This window comes from Ostrea edulis, chromosome 4 (assembly GCF_947568905.1).
Source record: "Ostrea edulis chromosome 4, xbOstEdul1.1, whole genome shotgun sequence".
In the NCBI taxonomy this organism is placed as follows: Eukaryota; Metazoa; Mollusca; class Bivalvia; order Ostreida; family Ostreidae; genus Ostrea; species Ostrea edulis.
The window spans coordinates 80,042,870-80,059,397 of NC_079167.1; the positions used below are offsets into that span (position 1 = coordinate 80,042,870).

The 16,528-nt window shown below is 35.0% G+C and overlaps 1 protein-coding gene across 1 annotated transcript in view; it reads right to left on the reverse strand.

Annotated features, from left to right (window-relative positions):
- Positions 1 to 16,189, reverse strand: part of LOC125682903 (multiple epidermal growth factor-like domains protein 11) — a 78,989-nt gene extending 62,800 nt beyond the window's left edge. The window contains exons 1-5 of the mRNA XM_056163858.1: positions 16,114 to 16,189; positions 7,386 to 7,628; positions 2,743 to 2,985; positions 2,515 to 2,655; positions 2,158 to 2,298 (exon numbers count right to left, since the gene is read on the reverse strand). Of these exons, the coding sequence (XP_056019833.1) occupies positions 2,158 to 2,298; positions 2,515 to 2,655; positions 2,743 to 2,985; positions 7,386 to 7,628; positions 16,114 to 16,168 (823 nt within the window). The 5' untranslated portion in view covers positions 16,169 to 16,189. The remainder of the gene's footprint in view (positions 1 to 2,157; positions 2,299 to 2,514; positions 2,656 to 2,742; positions 2,986 to 7,385; positions 7,629 to 16,113) is intronic.
- Between the last annotated feature and the right edge of the window lie 339 nt (positions 16,190 to 16,528).

The following is a 16,528-nucleotide window of genomic DNA, read 5'->3' on the forward strand; positions in this document are numbered from 1 at the left end:
ACGTTTTTATTTTTATTTTTTCTCAATCTAGAATATCTAGTTTCTGTTAGAAGCACATGTCTACGATTCTCGTATTGCAGTCACTTTTAAAGGACATTAGCTTTTTAATTCTTACTTCAGGTAACGTGAATATATCTGAACATTGAAGGGTAGATTTTGATTTATGTTTTAAGTACGATGGTGTATCCTACAACTGAAAATAAAAACATGCATTTAAAATTAGTTCTTTAAACACAGTACTGTTTCCTCTATATTTAAAATATCTTTTTAGAAAAGAACTAAATAACAGTAACAAATATCATTACTTAATTAAATGATCAAGATTTTGTGATTGCGCAAGTAAATCGTAATCACAATAAACACACCTTTGTCAATGGGTTCCCCGGTATATCCTGAATTACAACAACCATCATGTATCCCCGCTGTCGAGTTACAAGGTAAGTCACTAAGACAACGTTCACCACAGATATACAAACAATTTGGACCATATGTTTCTGGAGGGCACTCTGGGAAAACCAAAAATATCATAACCAAACATTGTTAATATTCACATTCCTAGTAGACAAAGAAAACACGCACAAAGAAAAATATGAATGATTAAAACGTACAAGTATGAAATGTGAAGATAACGAACAGTGATCAATCTCATAGCTCCTACAAGCAATACAAAATAGATAGTTGGGCAAACACGGATCCCTGGACAAAAAGTATGTTTACAAAACTACAATTTAAACATCTCACTTTTGTCACAGAATTTTCCTGTATATCCTGGATTGCAACCATCGTCACATATTCCTGTTGTCCTGTTACAGGGGAGGTAACTCAGACAATGTCCACTACAGTTATACACACAACCAGGACCGTATGATTCTGCAGGACACTCTGATAAAACATTATTTTATCTCAACATTTAATATCTTGAACGAGCATATACTTTTTCTTTACACATCCGAAGCTACGTTAAAAATTCGTTGCTCTTTTCATCAGTCTAAATGTACAAATCTCTTGATATTCCATTTTTCTCTATCAAATATTCCACTATAGTTTGTAGATATATTCTACTTGCTTTACAAATCTTTCAGATAATGACTTACGTGTGTTACAATTACACGTTTAGAAAGCGATATATACATATTACCTATAACACCACAAAATACAAGGTAAGTGCACTAAAACAGGTATATGCAAGGTGAAGATAACGAACAGTTATATTTTCAACTGATAATGGAATACTGACTAGCGTCATTATACGTGCAAAATATTTTGTAACTGTATATGATACAACCCATCGAAGATAGAAAATAGACAAATGTATATGAAAACTATTTTTGAGTAAAAACATATTATGTGAAGTTCGTTAAAGACTATTATATTACATTGATCATTAAGAACTGGATACTTACTTTCCTCACATGTACTTCCTTGGAATCCATCGTCACATCCATGTTCACAATGTCCGTCTCTATGGTTACAATTATTACTTTCAGATCGACAACGGGAACTGCAGTTCTCTGAACAATTCAATCCGTACCGACCAACTGAACATACTATCAATGTGAAATATAATACATGTAATATATTATTTCATAATATCAAAAATATTCTTAACAGATTGCAAAGTATTGCCATACATATCTATGTAAATACAAAATGATTTAATGACAACAATTTCAAATCATTACCTTGCCTATCCAATAATTCTATTAAAAGTGATATATTGCAATCCCAACTAAATATATAATTGTTATAGTAAAAAAAAACACAACATTTGCACGAATGATCAGAATGTACAAGAATGCTTCTAAACCACAATTTAAACACCACACCTTTGTCACAGAGTTTCCCGGTATATCCTGGATTACAACCTTCGTCACATCTTCCTGTGGTTCTGTTACAGGGGAGGTAACTCAGACACTGTCCACTACAGTTATACACACAATCAGGACCGTATGATTCTGCAGGACACTCTGGTAAAGTACGATTACATCGAAAAATGTATTACTTTCAAGAAAGATTCGCATTTCCGTTTCATATCCATTGCTACTTTCTTGTGGTATTCATCAAATTTAAAATGTATGGATATTTAACCACCAAATATTCGACAACGGTTAGTAAACGTAGATACTTTACACTTTAAAATAATAACAAATGACTTACCTGTGTTGCAATGTATTCCTGTCCATCCATTACCACAGCCATAGTCACATTGTCCAGTGGTGTGGTTACAGGACAGGTTGTCTTTGCAGTGTCCAGTACACGTAGATCTACACTGTAAACCGTAATATCCACCTGGACATGCTACGAAAAAAAATCATTATATTGATAAGCTTTTCTGTTTTATGTCCGATTTTCAATTAAACTCGTTTCCATCAGAGTGTCAATCATATAGGAATAAGGCTTCCACCGTACTCTTACATTTGTCACATCTTACACTTGTCATATCTCATTTTATATTAAATGTATATACACTAAAGTATCAATAAAATTTGATTGATATAACAAACGTAATCTTACATTTGTTACAAAAGTTTCCCACCCATCCTGCAGTACATCCCACCAAACACGTTCCGTTGACAATGTCACATCTCAATTCCTGACAGTTGTTTGGACAGGGTACATCACAGTTATATCCATACACACCTGATTCTTTACAACCTATAGATATATACATAGAAAAAAATATAGCGCTTCATTTACACACACTATATGGGTTAAACTGTCAATGAAGTGGCACAATATTACCTGTTACAGTTACTTCACACAATTCAGTGTGAACTGCGACTGTTTGATATCCGGTAGGATAAGTTGTCCCGTCAAGTCTTTCATTGTAAAATATAACGTAACGTCCATGTTTGACGCAAGTGGTACTGAAATCCAAGGCCGGTAACTCCTGTTCGTTCTTGTAACATAGATACCCATCCTCCTTTATAGTTTTGTTTGACACATAGAGAGAAAAACCAGCAAAACGCCCTCTTTGTCTCATTACTGAAATTATCAATTAAAGATATCAAACAGTTACATAATTTGAAGAGAAGTTCGTTTTAGTCAAGATATATATATATATATATATATATATATATATCGAATAAAACGCCTCTCTTGAAATATACCATCTAAGTTATGATTAATTTACATTCAATTTAGGTTTGACTAACTTTACAAAATAGTCCTCTTTTGTTCCCCGAAAGTGTTCATTATTTTATAAAACTTTATAAAACAGAACTATTAAAAAGTCTCTATTGGTGCATAAATCGAAATGTTCACTGCAGGGTGTATTCCTGACGGATGGCTCCTGTATATATTGTTTGTGTACTATCACACGGTTGGCTAGTCCGGTTCTGGGCACTTATTCATAAAATATCTTACGACTAAGATGAAAAAAAGAATTCTGTCTGATAATGAAATACTGATCACAAGGTCACAAGTATGTATTCAACTTTTATAAACCATGGATGTACTTTACATATTAATTAAGAATGTCTACAAGAAATGTAAAATAAGGAAATTACAGTGTTTGTAAATTTTGATCTTAGTCGTAAGATATTTTGTGAATAGGTGCCCTGGTCTGTCCTATATAATTTTATCCGTAGGAAGTACAAATCACTCAATATATTTAATATCTGGTTTTGCATGACATATACGTATGTAGAGTGAACGTTTATCAACGTTTACAATGGTTTTCTCGGGGCGAATATTCCTAGACAAGGCAGGCAACCTACTGTGACAGCCCGAGATTATTGGAAGCTGGAACGGCTAGTAACAGGGGCGTCGGCAAGTATTTGACATTGGGGAGGCGAACTGGATCAAACAGTGGGTCTAACTAACATTTTGACTTAATTTCAGATTACCACCTGAATCTTGATATCCTTTTCCTATTCTGTCAGTGTCGTAAAGACACCACCTAATAATACTTGAAAGCCAAACCCCAGTATCATGTAACAAACTCAGACTTCATTACTTTGGAGCTGAAACTCTTATGGCCGTATCCACACCTATGATCAACCAGTTTACCTGTAAGAAGGGCTCACATTTCATAAACCTGTTTCACACCTGCTTCTCGGGAGTGATCTCGTCTCAGAAATCAGCGTAAACCTAAACCTTGCCTAAGGTAGGTTTGAATTAAAGGTAGTGTTATTCTAACTATGGAAGACCACATAAATGGAGTAGAAAGGCTATATCGTATTTACAATTTTGGTAGAGGCTTTGAGGCTCATCATTATCTTCTCTTATAGATGCTACATATCAAACTGGTACAGATTGGCCCAGCAGTCATTGAGAAGTTGATACCGCACGAAGCAAATCAAGGGAATTTAGAAATTAACTCTCCATCTAGGATATTCAGAATAAACGTATTTCAGAATGGAAATAATATGTATGGGAAAGATTCACCGTAAAGATAATAGGAATGAAAAGATAGGGATAAATCAACTATATAGTACGTTTCCGGGGAGGGGAGGGTTCTTTGGCTATTGAAGGGGGAAAATCCCACTATAAAGCCACATTTGCGTGGGGGGAAATCCTACTACAAAACCATGTTTCTGGGGAGAAAAACTACTATAGAGCCATTTCTCAGGGGGCATTAATAGAAGGAAAGACTACTATACAACCGTGGACATTGTAATGTTTGACAACCGTTATTCACCAGTTTCATGCGTTTTTTGTTCGTAAACATGCGGTTGGTGTCCTTTAGGTGACCCGCTGCATGCCCGTTTGTAGTCCGGCCGTGACTAATATCTATCGGATAATATCGGATATGAACTAACAATCTCTACCCAGAGTTGTCGTTCCTTGCTCTCACATACGCATACATGTGAGTGTAAGGAACGATAATTCTGGGTAGAGATTGTGGTGCGGAAGAAGACATCAAGGCAAGATTAGGAAAAGCAAGAGGTGCCTTTATCAATATTAGGAACATCTGTAAGTCAAACAGCATAAGCAAGAACACCAAGATGAGGTTATATAACAGCTGTGTCCTGTCAGTTCTGTTGTACGGAGCGGAATGTTGGTGGATAACGGAGAAAAACATTAATAAGATATCAAGCTTCCACAATGGATGTGTCTGAAAGATATGTAAGATATGTTGGCCTGGAAAAATCTCAAATGAGAATTTACATGCAAGAACAAAATCCCCAGACATACGCACTATTCTTATGAAATACCGCTGGAGATGGATTGGGCATGTCTTAAGGAAACCCATCAATGACATCACTAGGGTCTCACTTCGAAGAACTCCAGAAGGGAAAAGAAAGAAAGGCCGTCCAAAGACCACCTGGAGGAGGACCGTTGAAACAGAAATGAGAGAGGTTGAAATTGAAAAGACTGTTAAAGACAGAGAAGGAGTGGAAGAAACTAGTCCTTGCCCTATGTGCCCACGGGCGCAACAAGGACTAGGTAGGTAGGTTAGGTAGAGATTGAAAAAAAAACCCGCATGAATAGGTATCGCACACTATGCGGAATCCATAGTCCGGTGGTGTCCATTTCTCGTTTTTAACATGCTTTAAACTTTCCACTGAATAGACCGGACTTCGCCGGAAAATGAGCGCGTTGGACTGAAAAAGAAATGGACACGGAATGCAAAGGAACGGAGATGAACGGATTGAAAATTTTGTTCGTTAGCTTTATCCAGTGAGGCGTGACTGCTGCTTGAACATTGAACTGTGTACCATAGTCGTTTCAATTACTTATCGTCATCAATTTTGGAGGAATTGCGTGCACAAAATGGTCTTAAGAATTAAAATGTCAATTTTTCAAAAACAAATTCAACTTCATGTTATGTGTGATATTGTTGAAATTGATGTTCATAATTTATTAAATTGAAGTGTTCCTATAGTCATTTTAGCTCACCTGAGCCGAAGGCTCAAGTGAACTTTTCTAATCGAAATTTGTCCGTTGTCTGTCGTCGTTGTCGTAAACTTTTCACATTTTATTCTTCTCCAGAACCACTTGGTCAATTTCAACCAAAACCAAACTTGGCACAAAGCATCCTTGGGTGAAGGGTATTTAGGTTTGTTCAAATGAAGAGTCATGCATTCAAAGGGGAGATAATCACAAAAATAGGGTCCGGCCATTTGAAAATCTTCTTCTCAAGAACCACTGGGTCAGAAGAGCTGAAATTCATATAAAAGCTTCCTGATCAAGTGGAAATTCACGATTGTTAAAACAATGGTCCCACGGGGTAGGATGGAGGATAACAGTTTTACATGCAAAGGGATAGGGAAAAGCTTTAAAACTTTTTCACAAGAACCACTGGACCAGTAAAGTATTAATTTACATGAAAGCTTCCTGACATAGTACAAATTGAAGTTTGTAAAAATCATGTCCCCGGGGGTAAGATTAGGCGACAATAGTGGATCAAAGTTTTAATTTTCTTCTCAAGAACCACTAAACCAAAGAAGTTTATATTCACATGAAAGCTTCCTGACATTTTGATTTACACACTAGACAGTAAGTAATGCATCATTAATAGTGATACAGAGTTTGTTTAATATTTGAAGCAAGTGGCAATGCCATCTAGGTGCAAATTAATTGCTAGAACAGGCAGAAGTTGGATGTAACACAGACATAAATTATGAAGGACTGCTCCGAGATTCGGTGAAGGTGTCAGTCCAAATATTCAGCCAAGCCAAATCTCAGTCGAGATTACTGATCATCAGTTTACCTGATCAAGATGAAGGGTGTAACCGGTCAACAGCGGAGGCCTAATTCTAGACAACTGATTCCAACTCTGTGTTTAAGGGTCCGCGTTTGCCATACTCTTAACTTTGTATTCCTTATGAGATTGATTAATGTACGTTATACTAGTATTCACTTTTATCACAAACACGTTCAATTTTTCAAACAATATCATTTCATTAAAAATCTTACCATTGACTTCCATTTACACGTAATTGTAGAATTTCTTAAAGGTTGTAATGGTCAGTTTTTTTCGTTCTCAATGTAAAACATATAAGGAATTGTATTTTAATCAATGCTTTCACAAATAATATACAAAATACACATCCAATAAATTTGCATTACTTTGTAAACTGTAACAAAGTAAATCTTTTTATTTATCAAACATGTTATTGCAAAAACGTTTTGAATTTCCCACATGTAGAGTAGTTTCTGTAATTTGGAAGAATGGACTACTGGCGTACAATCTAAATGTTTGAAAACAAAGAAAAATTGAAAGGATATGTGTGCATATAATCGAGGATTTATTTAGCATGCCGCCATGAAATTAAGAAATAGTCAAGGTATTTCTAATTGGTGACCATCAGGGATCTTATTAACATTTTATTAGTGATAGTTAAGAAGGAAGACATTATTTTAGCGAAATGGGCACGAAGGAAAATGAAAACATTTATATATCAAGTCATAAACCATTAAACAATAAAAACCAATACCATATTGTTCTCCATGGTCTCTGAACTGTATTCTGATACTGTAGATGCTGCGTACGTTCTCAAGGTCAACATACCACCATGTCCATTTATCTGAAGAAGTAAACCCTATTTCTTGTGTCCTTGTACACGTGTTAATATCTCCATCTACAGCATTACTGGATTGGTATAAATAGCATGTTTCACCTCCTGAGCAGCCGCTTAGCTTCGTAGCCTGCTCGGTCTCCTTTTTCTGAGAGATGATCTCTTTAATTTAAAGAAACACCTGATTGTAGAACTAATAACTGATTACTAAAATTACGTTCGCACAGAAACATAATTCTACACACAAGTAATACTACATGTACCTACTAAATGTATCGTCATAATTAATCAAAAATGAAATTTATAGGGTTTTCCCAGCGTTTCGGTGTCAAGTTTGATTATAAAATGAAGTGAATAGCATTTATATTCTCCAAGCCTAATAAAACAATAGTTATTCTGCAAATTTACAATGGCAAACGCATACTAGTTAATCTTGAATTAGGTTCCTTACATTGTGTGATGGAAATTAATTTGGAGTGAGTGGTGTTCAGAACGGTAATCTATAAGTAATTTTGCGCTTTATAAATGAATAAAATGAATATAATAAACTATCGAAATATCTTCCTGGGATGTGTCCGTTGTTTCGATTTGAGTGTTGGCACAGTGTATTAATTGGTAACAATTGGTTTACTAGACCGTGGTACGAACGAGTAAGTTAACTGCACAATATTAATCATCACATATCAGTAGCTCTACCAGATTTAGTTCAAGTAATTCATTCTATATCCAGAGGGCAAGGACACAATATTCTAAAATATCTTTTACAATTTACAGTTGACAGTTGTGGAATAATATGCCAGAATTTCCAAAATCTTACCCAACATTAGACAGTTTTAAATCAGCTTATCTTAGAATTTTTTTCACCCTAAAAATTAAAAATGTATAGATTTGAAGATAACGAACATTGGTCAATCCCATAACTCCTATAAGAAATACAAAATAGACACTTGGACAAACACGGACGCCTGACACATCAGAGGTGGGGTCAGGTGCCTAGGAGGAGTAAGTATCCCTTGTCGACTGGTCACACCCGCCGTGAGCCCTATATCTTGATCAGGTAAACAGAGCTATCCGTAATCAAAATCAGTGTGCCAAGAACGGTCTAACAATCAGTTTGAAACACGTCAGACAGCATTTAACCCAATGATAGGTTGTATTGGCAAACTAGATCGTTCAAACGACCATAGAATTTACGAAATTTTGACTTTAAACGAGACTGTTGAAACCAGTATTCCATCAATACTGCTGTCTGTATATATGTTTTCAGGACCACAATGTAAACTAATTGCGTTATCCTGTCTAAATAAAGGACATATGAACGCATTTTCACTGAGATTTTAAGGACAGGAGGACCGACTTCTTAAGCGATTGGGATATTCTGCAGAAATAAGTAGCATATTTTGTTTTGTAATACATGACAAAGTATGAAATATCCTAACTTCAAAACATCTTTCTTTCCCAACTCCCATCATATTCTGACCAGACCACACACCCTTTCGCATTTTGAGCGGAGATGCGGAAATGTGAAAATGCAAGCACATCAAAGTGAAGTTGCAAGGACAATGGAGTGCATAGTAAAGACAGAGGCGTGAAGGACGCTGTCATCCAATTTACAGAGTTTTAAAAATACAACTTCTTTGTAAACAACAGTGTCTAAGAAATTTATTGGGGTTTCAGATATTCAATAAGTGAATCTCAACAACTAGTAGTAAGGATTGCTTATTGTTGTTGGAGATCCCTTAAAGGATATCAAACCGTCCCCCCCTAGATATACAGTGTTAGAATAGTTCGGGTCTGCAATACTGGAATTTAAAGATGATATCATCAGTAATGTCCCTCACAGGTAAGTCAGTAATTCCAGATGATGTATATAATATTTCCCATCAAAAATGGAAGTTTGGAGTCACTACGTCGCCTCTGATTCCGTCGCGGTTTTAATATGTAGTATGTTCAACGAGATGTTGCATTGTACGTTAACTTGGCAACTATTCAGTAACAGTAACAGTCAGATAATGAGTTCTGGCATGTTGTATCATTTTGAAAGTGGAAGGGTGGAGAAAATGTTTACTTCACATCTGTCTGATACATATTGACAAGTAAAATAACTTGAGTAGTTCTGTCTCAACCTCAAATCATGGAGGGAATGTTAATCTTTCAGTCTAATCAGAACTTGAGTTATCTTCACCTTTTGATGACTTCAACTCAGCAGTTGAACTTTACACTTCTACTACCATTCACCAATACTATCAAATTGATCTTTCCGTGTAAAAATAACGAACTGTAATAATAACGGGATAAGTATGCTATCAAGAAAAGTGGGCGGAATTTCCCCTTTTGCTACGTACTTGGAGATTGATGTACTATGGTGAGATTTTAATGATTTCATTGCGTAGTAGTCATTTGTTGTAATGACTCAAAATCTAACAAACAAAAAAATACCCGGTACTGGAACTTTTTGAGTTACTTTCCGTTTTCAAAACATCAACATTTTAATGTTTGTTGACAACATTCTGAAAAAAAATATGTTTAGATATGAAACTTTCACAATTTAGATTCATTTAACGCATTGTTTAACAAATATTTTAAGATTTGTTCACAATCCAACACTGCCACTGATTTATATATTTTATATTTGTTCTGCGACTTGAAAAATATAAATATATAATAATCAGTGGATTAATATATATTTATATTTTTTCAGTCACAGAACAAATTTCATTTCTAGCACTGAATCACAAGGTTTCTTTATTGTCACAGTTTTCATAGTTTCCCTGCCCAAAGTGTAGAAGTAAAATCTGTATACGTCATCAGATCGATTAAAAACGGAAAATTGATAATGTTTTTCCATTAATTCTTCGTAACAGAATTTGGTACAACCCAAAACAGAATCATCATTTAATCATGCAACAAATCAGTGTTTTATTTTCTTGCAATACAAAGACGTAAAGCATTGAAAAGAACATTAATACAATTTATTTCAGGGATTTCAGCTTCTCCATCGTCAACTTCCCATATTTATGTAGCAATATTCCATTATCACCTGCATATGGTGTTTACATATCTCAACTGATTCGATATGCAAGAGCTTGATCTGCGTATAGTCAGTTTTTAAATCGAGGTAAGCTACTGACAAACAATGCAAGTTGATGGTACAGGGGTTTCAACAGTCTCGATTGAAGTCAGCATTTCGCAAATTCTATGGTCGTTATAACGATCTAGTTCGTCAATACAACCTATCATTGGGTCAAATGCTGTCTGAGGTGTTTCATACCGATTGTTAAGCTGTTCTTGGCACGTTGATTTTGACTGCGGATAACTCCGTTTACCTGATCAGGATATAGGGCTCACGGCAGGTTTGACCGGTCAACAGGGGATGCTTACTCCTCCTAGACACATGATTCCACCTCTAGTCTGTCCAGGGGTCCGTGTTTGTCCAACTATTTATTTGTATTGCTTATAGGAGTTGTGAGATTGATCACTGTTCGTTATCTTCACCTTTCATACAGCCGTACATCAGGTATTGGGTTTCTGGGTTTGGTGATTTACACTGATAATCAACACATCAGAATCTTTAAGGATAAGATGAATAGTCTATCAGTCGCATGATTTGTTATTTATAGCAGCAAAGATAGTTCTCAAAAAAACTTTACAGTCTTTAACCGGACTACTTTTAAATTTTCTGTACAGGAGTAATTTGTTTACATATGTAGCTAGGGTATTCTGATTCGCAACTAGTAGACACCGCCTGGGGCTAAGTAGGAAAATGAAGAAAGACATCAGAATCTGGTTATACTTTTCAGACAATCTTAATAGCTGTTGTTACCTTCAGGGGTAATTTTGGTACGATAATGTAGATTTGCATTTGACTAGGTTACAGGCCAGGTTTTGAATCTCTTTGGGCTTACTTAAAATGGATTCCTGTCATCATTCAGACAAATTAGACCATACCCGGTATGTGCCTGTATTTTCGTCAGTTATGAACCGTGTGGGACATCGAGTCACATGACTTGTTCTTACTTATAGATGTATCATTGAATGTTAAAATTGGGTCGGAGGGACCTACATTATATTTTCAGTGAATCAACAGCTTACTAAAATATCCCTTCCTTCCCTCAATAAAAGATTAATAGTAGAGAATTTTGCTGCAATTGAACAAAATCAAAACAAGAACATATTTTTGAAACTGACAACATCAAAACAAGAACATATTTTTGAAACTGACAAAAGTAACAGGGAATTTGTATGATATCATTTTCAGGCTCCGTTTGCCTGATCAGAATATAGGGCTCACGGCGGGTTTGACCGGTCAACAGTGGATGCTTACTCCTCCTAGGCACCTGATCCCACCTATGGTATATCCAGAGGTCCGTGTTTGCCCAACTACCTATTTTGTATTGCTTATAGGAGTTATGAGATTGATCACTGTTCGTTATCTTCACATTTCAAGCAGAACATTGAAATTCCATCAGAGCAGGTATCAAATATACATGTATATTTAGAATACATAATTATGAATCATTTCATAATTAACATTGTAATGACTATACCTTCGACAGTTTTGGTTAAATGAAAATTAAAGAAGCATTGATATGATATTTACGTAAACAACCTCACGATGTCAATATGTAGACGCCATGTTTTTACCTAGCCTTTGTAGTTTAGCTTTAATGTTTGTTTTTCTTTTAATTATATTAATGTGCCTTAAGTATCAATATAAATATTTCATTTTCCTGAAGAAGCGACGGTTCGTCCCAAGAAATTGACAATAGAGTTTCTCCGGAATACAGCTTTTTATTCTGTGTTTAGTCACGCCACTTCAAAAATGTTCAGCAGGGTTACTTCCGGTGTCTCGTTGTTTACCAACACTTCATGTATCAAACATAATATTGTTGTATTTGTTTTGGATTTTGGTTTTTGTTGTACATATTTGTTTTTGAACGTTTGATAAGCTACCAATGGTCAAATTCGGCGGAGGATTAGTCAGAACCCTCCAAATATAAAAGTCAATTTTCAGAATATTACGGTGTGGTACAATTCTAATATAAAAACACCTGGTAAACCAGTTTTTATCAAAGACTGGTATGAAAAAGGAGCTAAAGTTATTCAAAATTTTCATGACGACGATTGTAATTCCTTAGCCTTAGACAAATTTCAAACCACGTACAATCTCAAAAAAGTATGATAGCATTATAACAATAATTTCAAAACACTTAAAAACTTTGTCTATTGATAGACATTCAAACAAAGGAATTTTTAATCCATGTATGCCTGTATTTTTTTAACCTGTTTTGTTGCATGAAAAATGCTCCAAAATCATTTACAATCTTTTGAATGAAAAAGAGGACATCCAAACTTCTATAGGCAAGTGGAAGGCTGAATTAATTTCACATGGAGTAGATGATATTTCTCTGCAAAGTGTGTTTAAGATTTGTTTCAAAACAACAACTGATTCTTCTGCTCTATGGCTAGAGTTCAGAGTTTTACATAGAATCCTTCCTCTTGGGTTTCATCTTTTAAAAAATCTGTTAAAACATGTGATTGCTATAGATTTAGTACAATAAATGTAGAAACAATGACACATATTTTTACTTCAGATGATATAATTCAAACATTGTGGAGGAAACTGAGTCTTCATATATACAGAAAGACTTCAGAAAGAGTTGGTTTCAATATGTCCAGTATCATATTAGGTGAAAATCTATTGTCTTTTAATAACAAAGTTATTAATTTCATAATCCTAATCGGTGGCGGAGAGGTTAGAGCGTTCGCCGTGCATACGGAAGGTCGGGGTTCGAATTGGGTTTTTTTTTTTGTACAGAGAGTAACCACAGATTTAATAATCAGTGTGAGAGGGTACTTTATGTATGTATGCATGTGACAAAAACCGAATATATTATATCAAAAAAAGTCAACGGAAGACTTAGTTAAGACGGCTATATTCCAGTGTAACTTAAAGATGTACAGGGCTTAGTTGTCTATGAAACCTGTTTAGCACATTAGTAGCCATGGTGGGATATGAAAAGAACGTATTAGACTCGGTGAAACCTACGAAATGGGTAAATGAAAATGATTATGACCTTTTTGTAGAATGTTGTATATGGTTAAACAAAACACAATGTCATAAAGTGATTCCTAAAGCCGACAGCATGTCCAGTACTGATTGCTACGGCCATGTGGAAACGAGGGGGGGGGGTATTTCATATTCGATCTTTCTTAGTGCAGGTGTAAAGTCTCACAAATATTTCGCTGCATTTTACTGAGGGCAAAATTATAACCTGGACAGCGTTTGCTCTTTTTTCTTTTTCTTTTTTTTTTTTGCCTATCAATAAATGTAACCAATGTCATAATTTGTGGAAGGCTTTTTGAATTTTACTAGTTTTATTTCATTTTTCTGTAACGTTTTTATCAAAAACCATTTTCTGTTTGTATATACTCGTATGAAGTAAAAGAAACCGAATATAAATAACCCCCTCGTTTTCCTGGAAATTACACACTTAAAATCTCATTGCCTAATATTCATTATTTTGTTGATTCTTAGTCGTAATTAACTAATTTCACGCTGTCAGATTTGAAAAACTCTTTCAAAGTGTAGTGAGCGACCTTAAGAAGTTGATTATCCTAAACATTTGTGAATAAAAAATTTCATTTGTGAGAAACGTAGTTTAAAAATTATTGTTTGCTTATAATTTTTTGTATGGACTACATAAATGGAATTTTTTCACTCATTGAAATTGGATTTTTACGCTTTTAGAAATTAATTTCATAAAAGATTTGAAATAGTTAAATTTAGCTATTTCATATAGTGTGATATATAAAGATTGTACTGGACCTGATCATGTTCCAAAATATTCCAACTAACACCCCACAGTAACAAAGTTTTTAGATCATACTGTAACTGATTCTTAAACATTTCACGAAATATGTGAAGCAATTTTGAACTTAAAATGTTTTGTTCGATGCATGTACCGTATGTATGCACGTAAAAATAAACATATATCTTACAGGTGCTGTGATGGTGTACAAAGATGACTTGCTTTGGTCTGAATGGTTTGCTATTAAACTATGGACAGGACAATGGTAACATCTGTGAATGAATGACCATGATGATTATGTCAAAGCTGTGGAATTTTTCTACATAAATGGTCAACATACTCATCAAAGACAAGGCGGAATTTGATATTTGCGACCAGATTTCACCAAGTCCGGAGAAGAATGTTACGTGAGTGAGGATAATTTAAACATATCTAATAAGTTATGAATGATATGCTCCCTAATTTAAACATTAACATTTGAAAATAATTATTCATCAACTAATACCTGTGTCACAAGTCTTTCATTTCTAAGAAACGACTCGTTTCATAGGAAAATCTTAACTATGACTCTAGTTGATACATGTAAATGTATTTCAATGACTTTTCATAATTCTAGTGTCACGAGTACTTGTGATCACTTCTACAATGTTTATCATTGAACAAAATATATCTGATCATGATTAAGGTATATTCCTTTCAGCGACATCATTTCAATTATGTGCACATAGATGTAGTAGTACACAGCAAATCCATTATATACATCACAAGTTTGGGAATAGTTTATTGATTTGTATGAAAGGTGAAAATAACGAGCAGTGATCAATCCCATAACTCCAATAAGCACTACAAAATGAAAAGGTAGACACACACGGACCCCTTGATATAGCAGAGGTGCGATAAGGTGCCTGGCAGGAGTAAGTGGGTATAAAAAACATCGGTAAGGAATTTCCTCAGAGGAGCATCCTTCATGGCTCGCCATGGTGGTACTCCGTGAGTTACTCAACTATACCTTTGTAACTATTCGCTTTGGATTTCCCTGGGAGGCAGTATGTAAAACTTATACGGTACCAATTTTGATGCACCAGATGCGCATTTCGACAAATAATGTCTCTTCAGTGATGCTCAACCGAAATGTTTGAAATCCGAAATAGCAATAAACTTGTAAGAGCTATTCTAGGGAAAAACAGAGAGCCAAAAAAAAATGAAGTCAAATTCGTCTAAGGATAAGAGCTATCCATGAGGGAGATAATCCTTGATTTTGAAATGAATTTCTAAATTTTACCACAGCAATTAAATATACATTCGTATTTTCAAGCTAGTAACGAAGTACTTAGCTACTGGGCTGTAGAGACCCTCGGGGACTAACAGTCCACCAGTATGCTGTTTCAGTGTTTGGCACGTTTTGTGTGAACGTCATGAAATTGAGTATCAAAACCGCGACCTTTATCATCCAAATTGTTTCTATTGTCAAATGCTGAGGGGGGGGGGGTGTATTAGATTCATTCAAACTGTAAGATATATGTAACCTGTAGTGGATTATTTCCGAAGTTTTTAGCAATTTCTATGTTGAAATGAAAGCAATCGGATGGGAATTATTTACAATATGTAAACTGTAGTTTGATACATGATAGTAGATATGGATATTCTAATTTAAATCAGGTTCGTTGATATATATGGGGGAAAAACTTATTTCGGGATACCATTCGCAGAGACGTTCCTTGTTTCGATTGATTGTTAACACTGTGTATATTGTTACTAATCTTCACTAGCTTACTTCACAAATGAGACAGTTACTAGTAAGATAGATATAGATGATACGAAATTTGTTTACTTACGGTATCCAGATGACAAAGTTAGTCTCAATAATATCAAAACGACGAGTGATTGCATGTTAGAATTCTTAAACCAACAAGGAAGTTTTATTCTAAACTGAAGAAAATAAGGTAAACAAGAGTTGTCATATTTGTAATTCTTAAGGCATTTAATGGCCGTGATGAGTAAGTGGTTTTCAACATTTCCTTCTGGAGAATTCACATGACTGACAGCCGGAACTAAGACAGGATCATGCATTATTATAATGACAGCCATCATACCACTAATTATGTGCTTAGGTATTTGGTAGTCAAACAATATGATATCGGGACACAGGTGGTAATCAACTTCTCTTTGAATATTTCAATTCCCCAGATCAATTAATCTTGCCCATGGGGGTCTCAATTCCAATTGTAGAACACCATGATACCAACAACC